The sequence below is a fragment of the Pholis gunnellus genome (genome assembly GCF_910591455.1).
Source record: "Pholis gunnellus genome assembly, chromosome: 22".
Classification (NCBI taxonomy): Eukaryota; Metazoa; Chordata; class Actinopteri; order Perciformes; family Pholidae; genus Pholis; species Pholis gunnellus.
This window is the reverse complement of record NC_136549.1, coordinates 17,766,180-17,783,914: the sequence shown is the minus strand read 5'-3', so window position 1 is coordinate 17,783,914 and position 17,735 is coordinate 17,766,180. Positions and strand designations below refer to the sequence as shown.

The 17,735-nt window shown below is 41.8% G+C and overlaps 1 protein-coding gene across 1 annotated transcript in view; it reads left to right on the top strand.

Annotated features, from left to right (window-relative positions):
- phf21b (PHD finger protein 21B) overlaps positions 1-17,735 on the top strand; it is a gene marked incomplete at both ends in the record, with an annotated part of 38,169 nt that overhangs the window by 6,897 nt on the left and 13,537 nt on the right. The window contains one exon of the mRNA XM_079183718.1: positions 14,233-14,277. Coding sequence (XP_079039844.1) covers positions 14,233-14,277 — 45 coding nt within the window. The remainder of the gene's footprint in view (positions 1-14,232; positions 14,278-17,735) is intronic.

Genomic DNA, 17,735 nt, shown 5'->3' with positions numbered 1-17,735 from the left:
GTGTTTAATCTCCACTTTCCAAAGACTTTAATGTATTTCATCAAAAGTTTACATTTCATTTAAAGTAAATAAAAGTATTTTAACTAGTAACAATCCTGAATACAAACGTACAAAATTATTGTCTAAACATACTTAAGAGTACCACAAGTAAAAGTGTTCACTATGCAGAATAATACATATTTAATGATTGAATATAATGAATCAATCATGACTTCATAGTTTCACAATGTAATGTTTTTACACAATCATGTTAAAGTGAACGCTTTATTAGAGGAGACATTAATAATGAGAACGTGAAGAATAAAATGTTTTGATGAAATGTTAAGCTTCGTTTTAGCTGATTTTTCTGATTGAAGTGTTTGTCACACATGATGTGTTCGAAGACCGTTGGAAAGATGACAATCTGATGATTGTAACAGTTTTTACAGCTTCTGATTGTGATGAACGGTGAAGTTTTGGTGATTGTTTAAAGAAAACATACTTTCCCTCCAGTAGTTTTGAGGTTCAGAGGGTTAAAATAAATACGTTTGAAACCTCTAAAACAGTTTTATTATTTAGCTTCCTCGTCCACCATCAGGGGGCGGGACCAATCACTGTCATGGCCGATAAGAGCCAATCAGGAAGCTCCTTTTCTACCCGTTCCAGACTAAAACACGAATCTGGAGTTTCTGATACGAGTCTTCTTTACTTAAATGTATGTTTCACATCACAGGTGTTGTAAACCGTTACAGGTGAAAGTACACAGTTAAAGTACACAGTTAAAGTATACAGTTAAAGTACACAGTTAAAGTACACAGTTAAAGTATACAGTTAAAGTATACAGTTAAAGTACACAGTTAAAGTACACAGTTAAAGTACACAGTTAAAGTACACAGTTAAAGTACACAGTTAAAGTACAGTACAAGCTGTATGTGATCAAAATGTTCTAAAAACATGAAGTAAAATAAAGCAGCTTTATATTGATTTGAATGGAAAAATAAACCCAACTGAACTAAATAGAACTTATAAAGTTTAACTTGTGATTTGTTTAAAGAACATTTAGATTCAGACTCCAAACTAAATATTTATAGCGTATATATTTACAACATGTGTTGTTACATCTGATGAATAAACATGTAAACACTGGATTAGTGACACCAACAAACAAGTTTTCTTCATGCTGAAACATGCTAGTTTATGTAGTTTTATAAAGTAAAATAAAAGCACAGAGCTGCATGTTTCCTCTGCTCGATGAAGATGAAGACGAAGAGCAGGAGGATTTGTAGCAGCTCTTTGTCTTTGTGGAAAGAAAAGAATGTTATTGTCTTTTTCCAGAGCAGCTGGTTCCTTCTCCGCCTCCTGATGAGCTTTGTGTTGCCTCTCCTGGCTGAATATACACAGATATATATATATATATATATCTGTGTGTGTATATATATATATATATATGTGTGTGTGTGTGTGTGTGTGTGTGTGGGAGAGGGACAGGGACAGGGTTTTTTAAGGACCAAACAATGGACTCAGTGAGCAGAAAGAGGTCAATTATGAATAAAAAGGCCTCCCAAAGAGCAGGAACCTGATTGCTCTTTGTTATGGAAACCGCTCTGCAGACGTGAGATTGGTCTCCTGCCGACCAGCGCTGGCCTCTGATTGGACGGTTTTGACATCTATGAACACGTGAAATGCTTTTTTTTTCTTCACGTGATTAAAAAACTAGACTCTGCGTCCCGCTGGAGCCTCCAGACGGGTCGCTTCACAACTTATAAACCGGTTTATTTAAATCACAACACTGTGTGGGAGGGGCCTCTGTTTCTGGCCCTCATTTGCATACTCCTTCTAGGCCAGCATCCCACAATGCACTGCTTCTTTTTGTTTTTTTTTAATGCATTATTGAGGCATCCTTAAAGAGGGAAGAGGCCGTAAAAAGGAAGCAGGACTTTGAAGATGCCTTTTGAAATATTAATCAGGTGGTTTGTAGCTTTACGTTTCATCAGGTTAACGCGAAAATAACTACTTTTATTTTGAAACCTGAAGAGTATTTTACTGTGGTGAGGTGAGGAAGTAAAGTTTCCTGTTTTTTAAATAAACAACAAGGAAATCAGAGAAAGAAAATCATCCAAACTGGACTTTCAGACAAAAGAAAACCGATCTGAATGTTTCGTTGAGAGCTTTTATTGTGAAAGGTAAGAACAGGATCTGGTCTTTGGTTTAAAGACTCCTCTCCTGAAGGTCTGAGGTTGTCCGTCCCATTACATCACTAGTAATAAAGAGTCGTAAACGTGACATCATAAATAACAGACCTGCAGGTCACTGTGAGGAGGTTCAGAGAAGACCGGCTTCATCTGATCCATATTAGTGATCAGAGGAAAAAACTACAGATTTACTTTAAGTACTACATGTACCTCTGAGATGTAGTACAGTATAAAGTACAACATGTACCTCTGAGATGTAGTACAGCAAAAAGTACAATATTTACCTGGATCTGGTCTCTTGTCTCTCTGGTCTCTGGGGTCTCTAGTCTGGTCTCTGGTCTCTCTGGTTTCTGTAGTCTCTGTTCTCTGGTCTCTCTAGTGTCTTGCGTCGCTGGTCTCTAGTCTCTAGTGTCTGGTCTTTAGTCTCCGGTCTCTAGTCTCTCTGGTCTCTAGTCCCTGGTCTCTCTGGTCTCTAGTCCCTGGTCTCTCTGGTCTCTAGTCCCTGGTCTCTCTAGTCCCTGGTCTCTCTAGTCCCTGGTCTCTCTGGTCTCTAGTCCCTGGTCTCTCTGGTCTCTAGTCCCTGGTCTCTCTGGTCTCTAGTCCCTGGTCTCTCTAGTCTCTAGTCCCTGGTCTCTCTGGTCTCTAGTCCCTGGTCTCTCTGGTCTCTAGTCCCTGGTCTCTCTAGTCCCTGGTCGCTCTGGTCTCTAGTCCCTGGTCTCTCTAGTCCCTGGTCTCTCTGGTCTCTAGTCCCTGGTCTCTCTAGTCCCTGGTCTCTCTGGTCTCTAGTCCCTGGTCTCTCTAGTCCCTGGTCTCTCTGTTCTCTAGTCCCTGGTCTCTCTGGTCTCTAGTCCCTGGTCTCTCTAGTCCCTGGTCTCTCTGGTCTCTAGTCCCTGGTCTCTCTGGTCTCTAGTCCCTGGTCTCTCTAGTCTCTCTGGTCCAGATGCTCAGGTCCTCAGAGGAGGAAGCTGTGGTTGCCTAGCGATAGTGAGCTGTCACTCAGCCTCTAATCCCGCCCTCTGATCTGATCTGATGTGTGTTGGAGCTTCAGGCGTCGCTGCTCTGACGCTGATAAAGAATATAATGTGTGAGACACAAACATCAGAGAGAAGAGTTAACAAAGCTGTTCACAGATAAAGTGTTTAAATAATCAGTGTGGCCTCCAGCGTATAAATATATAAATATATATATAAATATTAAAATATCTGGAATGAATCCAAACGTAGACGTTGTGATTCAATCGTGTGGTGAAATGAAAGAACTCTATTTATGTTTGTTTATTATGTAAATGTTGCTTTAATGCCAATAAGATTAAGGTTATTTTTATTTAATTTTATTATTATTTAATTATTTAAGCAGAACTTTTAGTTATCTTCAGCTCTTTGCCTCAACCTAGTCCTAACTCAAAGGTTCACTTACTATCTTTATCTGGAGCTTTCAGCCGTATCACACGAAGAGCTAAAACATTTAAGTAAGAGATGCTTTGATAATTGTTTAGTTTAAGTTACGTTTCAAGCAAAAGTAACAAACAATCTCCACTTCCATTTTCAGTAATCAATAGTTTTTGGACAATTTTTGAGACAAAACCAATCTATTTGAAACATTTTCACTTGTTTGAACTGATATCGTATCGTAACTTAAAGATCGTGATAATAGTATAGTAGTAATAATATCGTAACGTGACTTAAAGATCGTGATAATAGCATAGTAGTAATAATATCATAACGTGACTTAAAGATCGTGATAATAGCATAGTAGTAATAATATCGTATCGTGACTTAAAGATCGTGATAATAGCATAGTAGTAATAATATCGTATCGTGACTTAAAGATTGTGATAATAGTATAGTAGTAATAATATCGTAACGTGACTTAAAGATCGTGATAATAGTATAGTAGTAATAATATCGTATCGTGACTTAAAGATCGTGATAATAGTATAGTAGTAATAATATCGTAACGTGACTTAAAGATCGTGATAATAGTATAGTAGTAATAATATCTTAACGTGACTTAAAGATCGTGATAATAGTATAGTAGTAATAATATCGTAACGTGACTTAAAGATCGTGATAATAGTATAGTAGTAATAATATCGTATCGTGACTTAAAGATTGTGATAATAGTATAGTAGTAATAATATCGTAACGTGACTTAAAGATCGTGATAATAGTATAGTAGTAATAATATCGTATCGTGACTTAAAGATCGTGATAATAGTATAGTAGTAATAATATCGTAACGTGACTTAAAGATCGTGATAATAGTATAGTAGTAATAATATCTTAACGTGACTTAAAGATCGTGATAATAGTATAGTAGTAATAATATCGTAACGTGACTTAAAGATCGTGATAATAGTATAGTAGTAATAATATCTTAACGTGACTTAAAGATCGTGATAATAGTATAGTAGTAATAATATCGTAACGTGACTTAAAGATCGTGATAATAGTATAGTAGTAATAATATCGTAACGTGACTTAAAGATCGTGATAATAGTATAGTAGTAATAATATCGTAACGTGACTTAAAGATCGTGATAATAGTATAGTAGTAATAATATCGTAACGTGACTTAAAGATCGTGATAATAGTATAGTAGTAATAATATCTTAACGTGACTTAAGGATCGTGATAATAGTATAGTAGTAATAATATCGTATCGTAACTTAAAGATCGTGATAATAGTATAGTAGTAATAATATCTTAACGTGACTTAAAGATCGTGATAATAGTATAGTAGTAATAATATCGTATCGTGACTTAAAGATCGTGATAATAGTATAGTAGTAATAATATCGTATCGTGATATCATATTGTCGGCCCTGCTGGTTGCGTGTTATTAGTGATCATTGTGACCTGGTTTTTGGCTTTACAGCATAAGTTAAGGGGGTCACCTAAACCAGGAGCGCTCGTCCTCTGGGGACCACGAATATCCCAACTTTATTTAAATCCTTCCTTCAGATGTAAAATCTTTTACCCAGCATCCTCCACTGAGCCGGCTCGGTGAAGATGGCGGCTCTGCTTTGAAGAGGAGAGTAGTTGTTTTTTTTTTGGAGTATCCTCTGGGGAGCCTCTCAGCCTCAGACTCCTCCCACTTCCAGACCGCCGCCTCCGTCTACTTCAAAGTTTGGGACGTTTCTGCCTCAAAAGAGTGTGTTTGAAGGAGGACGAGCAGCAGCAACAAAGAGACGGACTGATATCAGAGCCGACTGGTCCTGAAACAGCTCTTAATATGGGACACGCTGGTTTAACTGCATTAATTACCTTTAAGTTCTCATATTCTACGCTACATTTCTGCATGTCTAAAATCTACGAAACAATGTTTTGATTGTTATTTTTTCTGTCAATCGACTAATCGAGGGACCGAGTCTGGTTTCTTCTTCTTTAGTCGTATTTATGGCAGATTAAGCTTTGAGTTACAATATGAACTAATAAAGCACAGTTTATAAATGTTTATTCAGTTCAGGAGGACGAACCTGAAACCAGTTTAAAAGCTGCTGATTCTTGACGTTCAGGATCATAAAACTTGTATCTGAGATCTGGTCTCTGCAGATCTTCACAGTGACGGAGGACTCAGACCTCCTGCTGTGTTTTCTTTTTAATGTCGCATGAAGAAGAGCTCCTCGTTACGGCTGCAGCTTTAAGTGAAGAAGCTTCTGTGTGAGTCACGCTCCTAAAAATACCATCTGGTCTCTGACCCGTGAGTCACGGATCCAGCTGGTCAGACCGGGTCAGACCGGTCTGACTGGACCGAAGAGGTTCAGGAGCTGCCGGGATGGTTGAACTCCACAGGCCCAAAACAAAATGGCCGCCTCCTTCTGAGAGCTGAACGTTGGACAACTTAAGATTGTACATAGACGCTATAGTATAAATATGCATAATTTATCTTGAACCCACAAGAAATCAGACCATATGTTCTTATATCATTCATTATTATTATTATTAATATCTTACTTTGTTAAGTTAAAGCGCAAATATCTTGCATGTATATTTTATTATCTTTCATGCATTGTGACTTAAAGATCGTGACATCATATCGTGATTTAAAGATCATGACAATATCATACCATGACTTAAAGATCGTGACCTAGAGATCGTGACAATATCGTACCGTGACTTAAAGATCGTGACATCGTATCGTGACTTAAAGATCGTGACTTAAAGATCGTGACTTAAAGATCGTGACTTAAAGATCCTGACAATATCATACCGTGACTTAAAGATCGTTACCTAAAGATCGTGACAATATCGTATCGTGACTTAAAGATCCTGACAATATCGTACCGTGACTTAAAGATCGTGATATAATTGTATTGTGACTTAAAATCGTATTTTGACTTAAAGACGAAGTGTTTAAGTGATACTTATTGATTAACTTTATGACAGAAGACATTAATCATCTATTCACATCTTTTTGTCCTCTAATGAATAAAAACATGGCCGCCGCTTGTTTTAGCTCATCGTCTCTAATCGGAGGAGAGAACGACGCCGCTCAGCTGAAACACTTGGAAGCTTCTCTCTGAAGTGGACTTTTGATCTCAATCGCATCAGGTTCATCAGGACGGTCTGGTTTTGTCCTCGGTCCCCCGTTCGTCCCTCAGCAGAGAGATCAGGGCTTCCTGGCGCTCTATTTATAGTCCTCCATGCTTCTAAATGAGCCGGGAGTGAGTCTGTAAATAAACTGCAGAGCTGGAGGCCTCGCTCTGCAACACACACACACACACACGATGATGCTGATCCGGACTGAAGAGGGTTTCCTGCTGTAAACGTGTCTCCGTCCCAGGATGCATCTCTTCACAGATGCTTTTTCAGCTGCAGGCCGACGTCCACAAACGGCTTTTTGTCCACCGTTTAATTGATCAAATATATATATATATATTGTTTTATGAATCCAGAGCGTCATGCGAGGAATCAAAAGCAGCCGAGCGGAGAGAGAGTAATAATAATACGTCTCAGAGTTGCCTGGTAACAGTCGACTTAAAGAATCATCATTTTAACAAAAAGCATCTCTTTGAATATTCACATTCAAAGGCCGTAAAAAAAAAAAAGACGTCCTTGAACGCAGCACGACTCCTTCAGATTACACGTTCATTTTATTTGTTATAGTTTCACAGGCGGTCGGGTTTGATGCTTTGAGACATTAGAGAGGTTTGTTTTTGATCAGAATGTGTTGATTTTAAACTCATGAGGATGTGAAAATAGTTCTTAGACATGAAATCATAAAACACTTTGTGAGAATCATAGTGGAACAAAATCAGGATACAAAATATCTGTTTTCTTCTGTTTATTATCAGCAGATCATCAAAGAGTCACACTATAATAAAAAGCAGGGAATATATGTATTTAATATCTTTATTCTGGGATTTAAAAGTGTCCCTGAATGCTGTGTTAAAGTTTAATTATTTTTACAGTTATCTTCACACTGTGAAGTTGGACTCAGATTAGTTTATCTTTCTGTCTGAAGCGTATTTCTAACGTTTAAAACGAGACTTCGGTCAAAGACACTCGTCGACTTATTGAAGCGTTAAAGCAGTTAAAGCTACGAGGAGCTTTCTTCTCCTCTTGGCTCTGGCGCCCCCTGTGGAGTAAAGTGGTAGTGCATCTGAGCACCGGCGGCCCTTTAGAAAACCTCATTTTACTGCAGCAGGGTCTGACGGTCCTGGTCCTCCTGGTCCTGGTCCTCCAGAGCCTCCTTCAGTCTGGTTCCCTCCTGAAGGCCACACAGTCATCAGTGTGAAGCTGGTTCATTACCAGTTAAAGGTTCTTCCCACTGACTTTAATGGTGACGAATGAGAACCAATCATCGGGTTTGTTTTAGTTCATGGTAACCTTGAGGTAGGTAGGTGTGTGTGTGTGTGTGTGTGTGTGTGTGTGTGTGTGTGTGTGTGTGTGTGTGTGTGTGTGTGATCAAACAGTTCATGAAATCCAGCTGAATGAAACCAGAGTTATTTGTTTGGAGAGGCCGACATTTTAGGGGGGTTACATTTAGTTATGGGGGGGGGGGGCTGTGTGTGTGTGTGTGTGTGTGGGGGGGGGGGGGGGGGGGGGGGGGGGGGCGTCCTTGTGCCGGCAGTGAGTCGCTAACAAAGAGCGCCGCATAATAAATGGGACTTTAATTTGTTTTTCCTCGACAAGGTCGCCGTGAGTGATGGGTGAAAGGCAGCGGTGTGATGTGGTGCTGGATGGGGTGTGTGTGTGTGTGTGTGTGTGTGTGTGTGTGTGTGTGTGTGTGTGTGTGTGTGGTGGGGGGGGTAAAAGCCTCCATTTAACACCAACATGTTTGTTGTTGCTAAAAACAGCAAAATCTACAAGGTGGTTCTGCTGGAAGACGTCATAGTTCAGATTTAGTTTGACATGAATGCTTAAAGGGGGGGGGGCCTGATGTGTTGTTGTCTCCATGGCAACAGGCAGATAAGGCTTGTGGGTGATGTAGTACTGAGAGGAATGTGACACACATCAGGTCACATGACTAAAATACAAAGAGAGACATTTATTGTTCTTTATTTCGTTCACGCTGTTGCTCTGGATCGTCTCTAAAGACGATGAAACGGTTAATAAGACACACCTTAAAAAACACATGAAGAAGACAATGTTTCATTTTAGCTCACAGATCCACAAAGACTGTGAGACCATGTCCCCGTCAGACCCCCTCAGACCCCCCCAGACCTCCGTCTGTGCCCTCTGACTTACCTTGTGTTTACATGCGGTCTGTTGTCAGGAGCAACAGCTGCTCCATTAGCTCGGTGTGGAGACGCAGACGCTGCTGTGAGAACTAATGAAGGAGCACAATCACTCTCACAGACTCCGTGAACGCTTTCAAATTAATTTCCCATTATTTCTTTGCTTATCAGAGGACGCAGAGACGTAAACAAAGATGTGGACAAACGCTGGAAAAGCAATTAAACTAGATGTGTGTTTGTAGAGACGAGCTCCAGAGCAGAGAACGGTTCATCTGGTTCATCTGGTTCACCCTGAACCTCCAAATCAACCCGCTCATAAGGAGCTGCTGCCCGGAGCTGTGTGAGGGGCCACGTGTCCTTGTCTCCTTGTACCCGTTCTGTGGGCCCTTGTGTCCTTGTCTCCTTGTACCCTTGTAGTCTCGGCCGCTCTCAGGAAGAAGGGTCACTGCGCCGCTCTGCGTAATGAAAGATAATGACTCTCTGTTCTTCTTCGTTGGTGCTCTTTAGCGTTAAACTTCCTGGAGCTTCACAATAGAAGAAGAACGGTTTGTTCTGACCTTCAGAGGAAGAAGAGGCAACAATGGTGGCTGGTTACCGTAGCAACGTGCCAAATATAACGTTAAAGTAAAGACGGATCTCTCTCGTGATCTCTTCCTCTCGACCAATCGGGATGAAGCAGAGCCCCAAAGCTGCTGAGTGGACGTTTAATCTCCCACAAGAAAGAGGTTGATTTCATATTGAGCCCCGTAAAGATGGGAGGCTCTGAGGCTCCTGGCCTACATTTCCCATGATGCAGCGTGATAGTGTGTCTTGGTTAATAAACTCCCCACGATGTGAATGACAGTAGTCACAACTCAATAAAAGACTTTATAGACGGATCGTTTTCACCAGAATGAATCCACTGAACAGGGTTTCATCATTTATGATTTATATATAATATATATTCAAAAGTAGCTCAAGGCAATTATCAAACACTGAAATAAAAACTATAAAATGGCTTTAGGGAAGTTTTCTGACACTGAAATGTGATTTATTATAAAACCAGTAGAACCAGGATCTGCTCCTTCTAACGGGGTCCTGGTCTACACCTGCTGGCTACCTCCTGTCACATGACTTCCTCTCACATGTGCAGCAGCAGAGACTAAATTCATTTACCTCGCGTGTAATGAAAAGGCAGTTTGTTGTGCGACGGCGGGAATGAGTGACGGCGTGTCGCCGCGTTCGGACTCCCGGAGGCTACGACGCGTCTGCTGCTGCTCAGGAACTCGACCCGGTAGAGACCGGATCAGAACAACAGGGAGGACAGGTTCTCTGCTTCCCTTCATGAACTGATACTGCACAGCCTCTTTCTGCCTTTACATATGTAATCATCACAGCGTGTATTTAAGAACAGGAAGTGACCATATATGGACTGACGAGTGACGTAGAGACCTGTCAATCACTGTGTAGCCCCGCCCCTAAAGCATCCCCTGCTTTATGGTCTGTGTGACTCTAAATGGACCATCATTTACTAAATGAACATCATGCTGTATTGAAGAAGACTTGAAACTAGAGATTGAGACCATAAACTCATGTTTACAATGTTTACTGAGGTAATAAATCAAGAGAGAAGTAGAGTCATTTTCTCATAGACTTCTATACAACCAGAGGAGTCGTGGAAACAAACACATGGTGAGGTTTCCCTTCGTCATGCCTGCTCATAATAATAATAATCAGAGAATAATGATCCTCTGATGGTTAACATGTTTTTTAGATGGTCCCGTTCAGATTTTGTTGTTTATTTTTCCGTCGTAATTTTCTCACTTTTTGGTTTCAAATCCTCATCGTTTCACTTTTGGCCTCGATAAGTTGAGTCAGTTTTGTCTGAGCACAGTTTCTATTGGACTGTATTCTGTCAGAGAGGTATATTAATGTGTCGTCTGCATAGTTATGCTCCTTGGTGATGTTGTTTAATTGGGTTTCAGTGAAACAAGTGTAATTGTTAAATAGAAGAGGCCCAAGGATGGAGCCTTGGGGAACTCCACACAGCGTTTATAACATCAGTTATAACTTAATAGCGATATTGAAGAGACGGTGTGTAACCTTTAGGAGGGTTAATTGGCAGATATTGAATATAATATTCCTAACTGTTTTAATTAGTGTATAATTACCTGAAACTAAGAATCGTAGTGTTTTCGTTAGCTTGTTGTGCTTTTTATTACACAACTACGGTTGTTAGTGTAAATACTTTATCAGTGCAACAAGCACGGATGTGTAAACGACATGTTTTCTAGATCTCACAATCATTTTTACGCTTTATTGTGAAAACCTCCTCCAGAAACACAACAGTGGTTATTGTTTACCTCTAACTCATCTGTAAAGTGTGAGTAAGTCATTCATTAGCCGTAACATTTAAATAAAGCCTTTAGTTGCCTCAGTCTCGGTAGAACGTGGAACCAGAACTGGAAGCAGCTGCTCGCTTTTAAAAATCAACACTGCTGGAAATAAATGTTATTTTTCTCTTAAAAATCGACAGAACAGCTGGTAAACGAGCTTCTTTTAATCAACGTGTAGAAACTGTATCCACAGGCGTCCTGAATGAAGCTCCGACACTCGTTCTCTCTGCGGCTAAGTGGAGCGGTGAATATGTGAGAACCACACCTCTGATTGAACGCCGGCATGTCGGAGCACGTTTCAGCCTCACGCTGCCGTCAGCTGCTGTCACACCCGGGGACCAGGACTCCTCCTCCTCCTCCTCCTCCTCCTCCTCCTCTGGGGCTCCACCTCCTCACACCTCCTGCTCCCTGTGACACACCGGCCCGTTCTCCTAAACTCAGGACATAAACAAACATTTTGTTCTATGTTCAAGGTCTCCAGAGGATGATTCCTAAACATTTTATCCTAAACCAGAGTGACTTCTTAACTTTAACTCTAGTGAACCTATTGGGCCAAAATCTCTTCTTGTACACGAAGGTGAAGATGCAATAAATTTCACCGTGCACAGTATTTGTCCCCAGAGGATGAACCTCTCTCTGGTTATTCCTTTGCTGCCATCCTGAAGCCACATATTCCACAGCACATTTAAAGTCTCTGGCACAATATTTTAAAAACTAAGTGCTGGATTTCCATGAAATCTGCTGGGATATTCATGGTCCCCAGAGGATGAAACGTGTGACTCCTGGACCTCTCCTCCTACTCAAACAGCAGGACAACTCTTCCACTTGACCAACATTTTGGTCTATGATGAATATTACAAAATCACTGCGTTTCCATGAATTCTGCAGTGGATATTCATGATCCCAAGAGGATGGATCTTAATTACTTCCTTTTCCTTTTAGCATCATTAAGCTAAATTAAAACAAATTAAGCCTCCCTGAAAGAAATATAAAATCGAAAAGTCAGATTTTCATACTGCACACACGATCACCACATGTTCTAAAGAAGCAGATTCAGTGAGAACGTTCCGTGTCACGAGGGGATGAACCTTATTGGCGTCGTCATATTGGGACTTATTTCTGTATTCGGTCATGTTTTCTTTGACCTTTTTGACGTGATCACCTTTAAAAGTCGCCCTCCAAAGACACGTTTTTTTCCCAGACGTTTGACGTGAATACGGAGGCAGACGGGCAGGCGGCCACTGTTTCCCATGAGGCTCGGCGGTCGCAGCTCTGAGAGATGAAGCCCGTTAGCGTTAGCCAAACAGCGCTAATGCTTCTCCCCAGAAAGCCTCCCGCGTCCAAATGCTAACAAGGAAAGCAAAACGCCGGCTGTGTTTGTGTGCATTCTGAACAGATGCTCTGGCTGTAAATATGGTGTGTGTGTGTGTGTGTGTGTGTGTGTGTATGTGTGTGTGTTTGTGGGGGGGGGGGGTTCATTCTGTTGCATTCTGGGTAGGGGGGGGGGATTACTGTGATTATTATCTCGTTCTCTCCAAAACAAACATTTGTGTTTGTCCTTCGTTCCTCAAACACAAACATTCACAGTTTATTAGGTTCTGCATTAAATCACCTCCAGGTTCTATGTGATCTCCACCTTCTGAAGCAGGAACCTGAATCCCCTCTAGTAGAACCCCCTGCTAGTGTTCTAGAGGAAAAGCCTGCAATGTTAAAGGGTTCTCGGTAGAACCCCCTGGTCCTTGTTAGCAGCCTTGCAAGGTGGAAAGAGAGGGTTCCGGAGGGGGATCCGTTACGCCATAGATGGGTTCTCTGTAGAACCTCTCATAGGGTGGAACATTTCACAGATGGTTCTATGTTTAACCCTTTATGTTGGGTTCTAGGTAGAACCCTCTGAAAAGAGTTCTAGTGAGCACCTTTATTGTATTTTAACAGAATGAACTGTAACTGTGTATTTTTAAACATCTTTCTGAAACTGAAGCTACGCTCTGAAGGTTTCCTCCTCCTCCTCCTCATCATCATCATCATCATCATCATCATCATCATCATCATCATCATCCTCTCTGCTCCGTCGGTTCCGTCGTACTAGAGGTCATCTTCATCCGGTTCTGCTCCTCTGCCGAGCGCTCTGCAGCAGCAGACGGTGCTGATAGTGAAGCGTTGAGACGGAGCAGTGATCTTCTCTAAATTTCCCTCGTGTGTGTGAAGACGAACGGATCTTTTATCTGTCTGACTCTGTCTGCTGCAGAGAAACAGGAAGTAAAGATCCTCAGCTCCACTTCTTCTTCTGTGGTCTCCAGACGTGTGTGTGTGTGTGTGTGTGTGTGTGTGTGTGTGTGTGTGTGTGTGTGTGTGTGTGTGTGTGTGTGTGTGTGTGTGTGTGTGTGTGTGTGTGTGTGTGTGTGTGTGTGTGTGTGTGTGTGTGTGTGTGTGGGGCACTGCAGCATGAAGTGGATCAGACAGAAAAGTGATCAGGAGACAAAAAACAGTCAAAAAATACATCAATAATAAATCCTTTAACCCCAAAACTACTCACCAATGCTGTACTTCAGTACAATTCTGAGATACTAGTACTTGAGTTTGCCATGTTCTGCTACTTTCTACTTCTTCACTACATGTACTTTTACTACACTACGTCATTTATTTAAAAGTAGTTTGAAATATGATATGATGCAGTACTGTACTACTAATCTACCCAGTAGTATACAAAGTATCTTTTACTTAAGTATAAGATCTGAATACTTTTCTCTGTTACTTCGATCAACATATCAAATAGTTGACCTGTGAATAGTATACGTCTAGGGCTTTTATTGTGAAAGGTAAGAAGGGAAGGAGTGCCTTCGTCAAGGTTGAAAAGAGTAATAAAGTTTTCCATCCTGGTTTCATGAACTACTCAGCTTCTTCTACGACTCGACCCAAACTTCTACTGCAGCGCTTTGTAAAAGTGTCTCGACGTCTTTCTGATGTTTCAGCTTCAGTCTGAACACGTTTCTTCTTTCTGTTTCAGAATCAGACGTTGTGCAAAGGACTCAATGAACTTCAGAACGGACAGGTATTTAATATTCAACATGTACAAAGTACCGCTTTACTCTGGCTTTCTTTAGTTGCTCCTTCTTTCACTCTGAGTAGTAGAAGTACAGGAGTAGAAGTACTGTAGTAGAAGTACAGGAGTAGTACAGGAGTAGAAGTACAGTAGTAGAAGTACAGGAGTAGAAGTACAGTAGTAGAAGTACAGGAGTAGTACAGGAGTAGAAGTACAGGAGTAGTACAGGAGTAGAAGTACAGGAGTAGTACAGGAGTAGAAGTACAGTAGTAGAAGTACTGTAGTAGTATCAGCGTTATGTAACATGAAATACAGTAAAGTAAAGAACCTTAAATTAAACTTCAACACAGTACTTCAGTGATTTTCCAGCTCTGCGTTTTGATAGATTCAGTTTTAATAGTTCTTGTTCTCGGCTCGTGTTCTACATCAATAAATATCCATGAAGAAGAAGAAGCTGATCAGTCATGTGACTTCAGTGTTCTGCGACTAACCCACCACCTGCTGTGAGCCGATTAAATATGGACTCCTGGTGCTGACCCGTCGTTTGAAGCGATCGAGGATGAGTGATAACTTTGAGCCGTCGGCTGCTTGTTAAGAGTCGTTCTCGGCTGAACAGTAGTTTTGTAGTTTTGTAGTTTTGTAGTTTTGTGTACCTCTTGTAGTGACTACGCGTCTCCATCTTTTGTGTCTCGAGTCTCTGTGTTTTCTCTAGAAGTGACCCTGAGAAGCTTCATGACGTATTGATTGATATGGTGACAGCTGGAGGGGGGGGGGGGGGGGTACATGACTCACCTGTGACTCGCTCACTGGTTACCTGTCGGTTAGGAGGGTCCTCTGGAGACCAGGTGCTCCTCAGACCTGGTCCTCTGGAGACCTGGTTCACTGCTGGAGCTCCTCTCACCTCTTTGAGAGTAAACAAACATCAGTGTACTTCCTGTTTCCTGTTACATCACCCCTTACCCCTCCCCCTCAGGGAGGAGTGTGTTGGGATGTTTGAGGAAGGGGGGAGGGTAGGAGGTAGGAGGTAGGAGGTAGGAGGTAGGAGGGACAAAGACTCTCCCCTTGTCCCCTCAGAGCTCCTCTGGGCGACGGCAGGACGTTCTCTGCAGCTGAAGGATGTTTCTGTGTTTCTCTATTGTTAGAGGAGTCCATCTGCTGGTCTCCTCCTCCTCCTCCTCCTCCTCCTCCTCCTCCTTCTCTTCTTCTTCTGGTGTTTTCTACGTGTTGTGTAACCCTGACAGAAATAAGAGTGTTGAGATAAAGTAGATGCCTTAAAGTTAAATGTATTTGAGCAGTGAAACGATGTTTGAGCTGCTTCCTGTTTCTGTATCTTTTAGTTTAGAAACTTTATATTTTTCGAGCCTTTTTTATTTGTTAACTATCAAACTCACTTATAAAACTCTAAAAATAGAAGTAAAAAAAACGCCTTGACAAATACTTTGAGGAGTGAACCCTCGCGGTGACGTCCACTCTCTGACTTCTTCATTCTTCTTCGTTGGTGTTTGGTCGCAGCAGGAAAGAGGCGTCTCGTTTAGCTCAACAGATGTCTTTAATCCCGACTAATCCAACATGATAAACGCTCGTTTTCTCTGGCACCCAACCCCCCCCCCCAGGCCTAGTTGGACTCCCCCAGACCCCCTCTGGGTCCTGGTCTAGTGCTCTCAGCTCCACACGGCCAAGCGGAGGCTGAAGTACATGGAGAGCCATATGTGAGGCTATTTATCACCAAACATACGACTGTTCAGACGTCTTCTTGGCCTTCTGTCTGCAGCAGACTGTACTTTCAGAGTAAAAGGCTGAATAGATGTATTTCTGGTCTCCTCTGATTGGTTGTTTTGTAATGTTTAATTACACTAAAGCACTGCTTTAGACCCTTTATGTCCTTTATAAACAACTGTTCCTTTAAATGACGTATTTTTAAATCATTTATTCTCTCGCTTTAGTAATTCATGCCCTCAAATGACTCCACTCACTCCCTCAAATCAATAATTTGTGCCGTGGAATGACTCCATCATGGTCTGAAGCGTCACCAGCCTGTTATCCTTTAAACCCTGTGCTTTTATTGTGAAGGGAGTAGTTATAGCTTCAGGGCACCAGTTATTTAAAGGTGAAGACGTCTAAACTGAGGAACAGAAATCAGTAACGTGATGAAAAACACAAAGTTAGGTCTTGTTGTTGTCCTTCTTCCCCTTCTTCTTCTTCCTGTCCTCCATCTTCTTGTCCTTCTTCTCCTCCTTGTTCTTCTTCTCGTGTTTTTTGTGGTTCAGCTTCAGGTGCATCGCCGCCTTTAAACCGGTAACAATCTTGCGTTTAACGGGCTCTCTTAACACGCGACGTCGCCTCTTGTTTCCCGTTTGGAGCGTTGGTCGTGGCTCTCGCTCAGAGGCGCGATGCGTTCATGAACGCGTGGGCAGAAGGCCGCTACGCCTTCAGGCCTCTACCTGCAGCCCAGAAACACGAGTGTGACTCGGCGTGTAGCTCTGAACCGACCTCTTTAATCAGCAGCAGCGTCTACGGCTGCTCTCTGCTCCCTCGTTCCTCTTCTTTAGTCGCTCAGAGTCCAGATGATCAGCAGCTCTTCACTTGAGTTAGCTGTTGACCTTTGACCTCTGGCTCTCGCTGAAGGTGCAGATAAACGTTCAGTGATGTTCAGATCATCTCTGACTCACTTTGTTCTCAGACTCTCAGGGAAACACTTTATTTATTTGTAACTCTGAGATACTACGATACCCATGAGCCTCAGCGGCCGCTACAGCAGGGGAAGATCTTTAGGGTTCAGTGTTTTTATTGTATTTCTATAAAATGATGGTAAATCAATAAAATAAGTAAAACCTCCATCCATATATACATACAACAGCTTCTACAGCGTATTGATCCACGAGGCTCATAAACAAACCACATCCTGCATCCGTCAGACAGGAAGACTGAACGCCCCTTCAGAGTAAAAGCCTGCTGGCGTGTGCGTTTTATTTGATGTTCAACGTGTTCCATGTTTTAATCACCGATCGATAGTCCGTCCTCTCCCGGCTCTGTGTCACGTTCCACTCGGGGTGCGTTTGATTTGCATTTAAACAGATTTATTGTCTGGACGGGTGGAGACGTGGTCACATGACCGCACCAGGAAATGAAGGATTTAATTAATTCTTATTGTTTGACTGTTTGGCTGCATAATAACCATTTTAATATGATCTTCATCTGCTCAGCGAGGCCAACGAGCAACACACGAAATATTGATCAGCGCCATCATTGAGCTTTATTGATCACCCGTCATTAAAGCAGAGCAACGAGGATGAATACATGAATACATGAATGGATGAGTGAATGAATATGTGAACGGCTGGACTGCAGGTTTTGTCTCATGGACTCTTCTGGTAGCAGAACCTCTGGAGCGTCTCTGTGGAACACACTGTGTGTGTGTGTGTGTGTGTGTGTGTGTGTGTGTGTGTGTGTGTGTGTGTGTGTGGGCG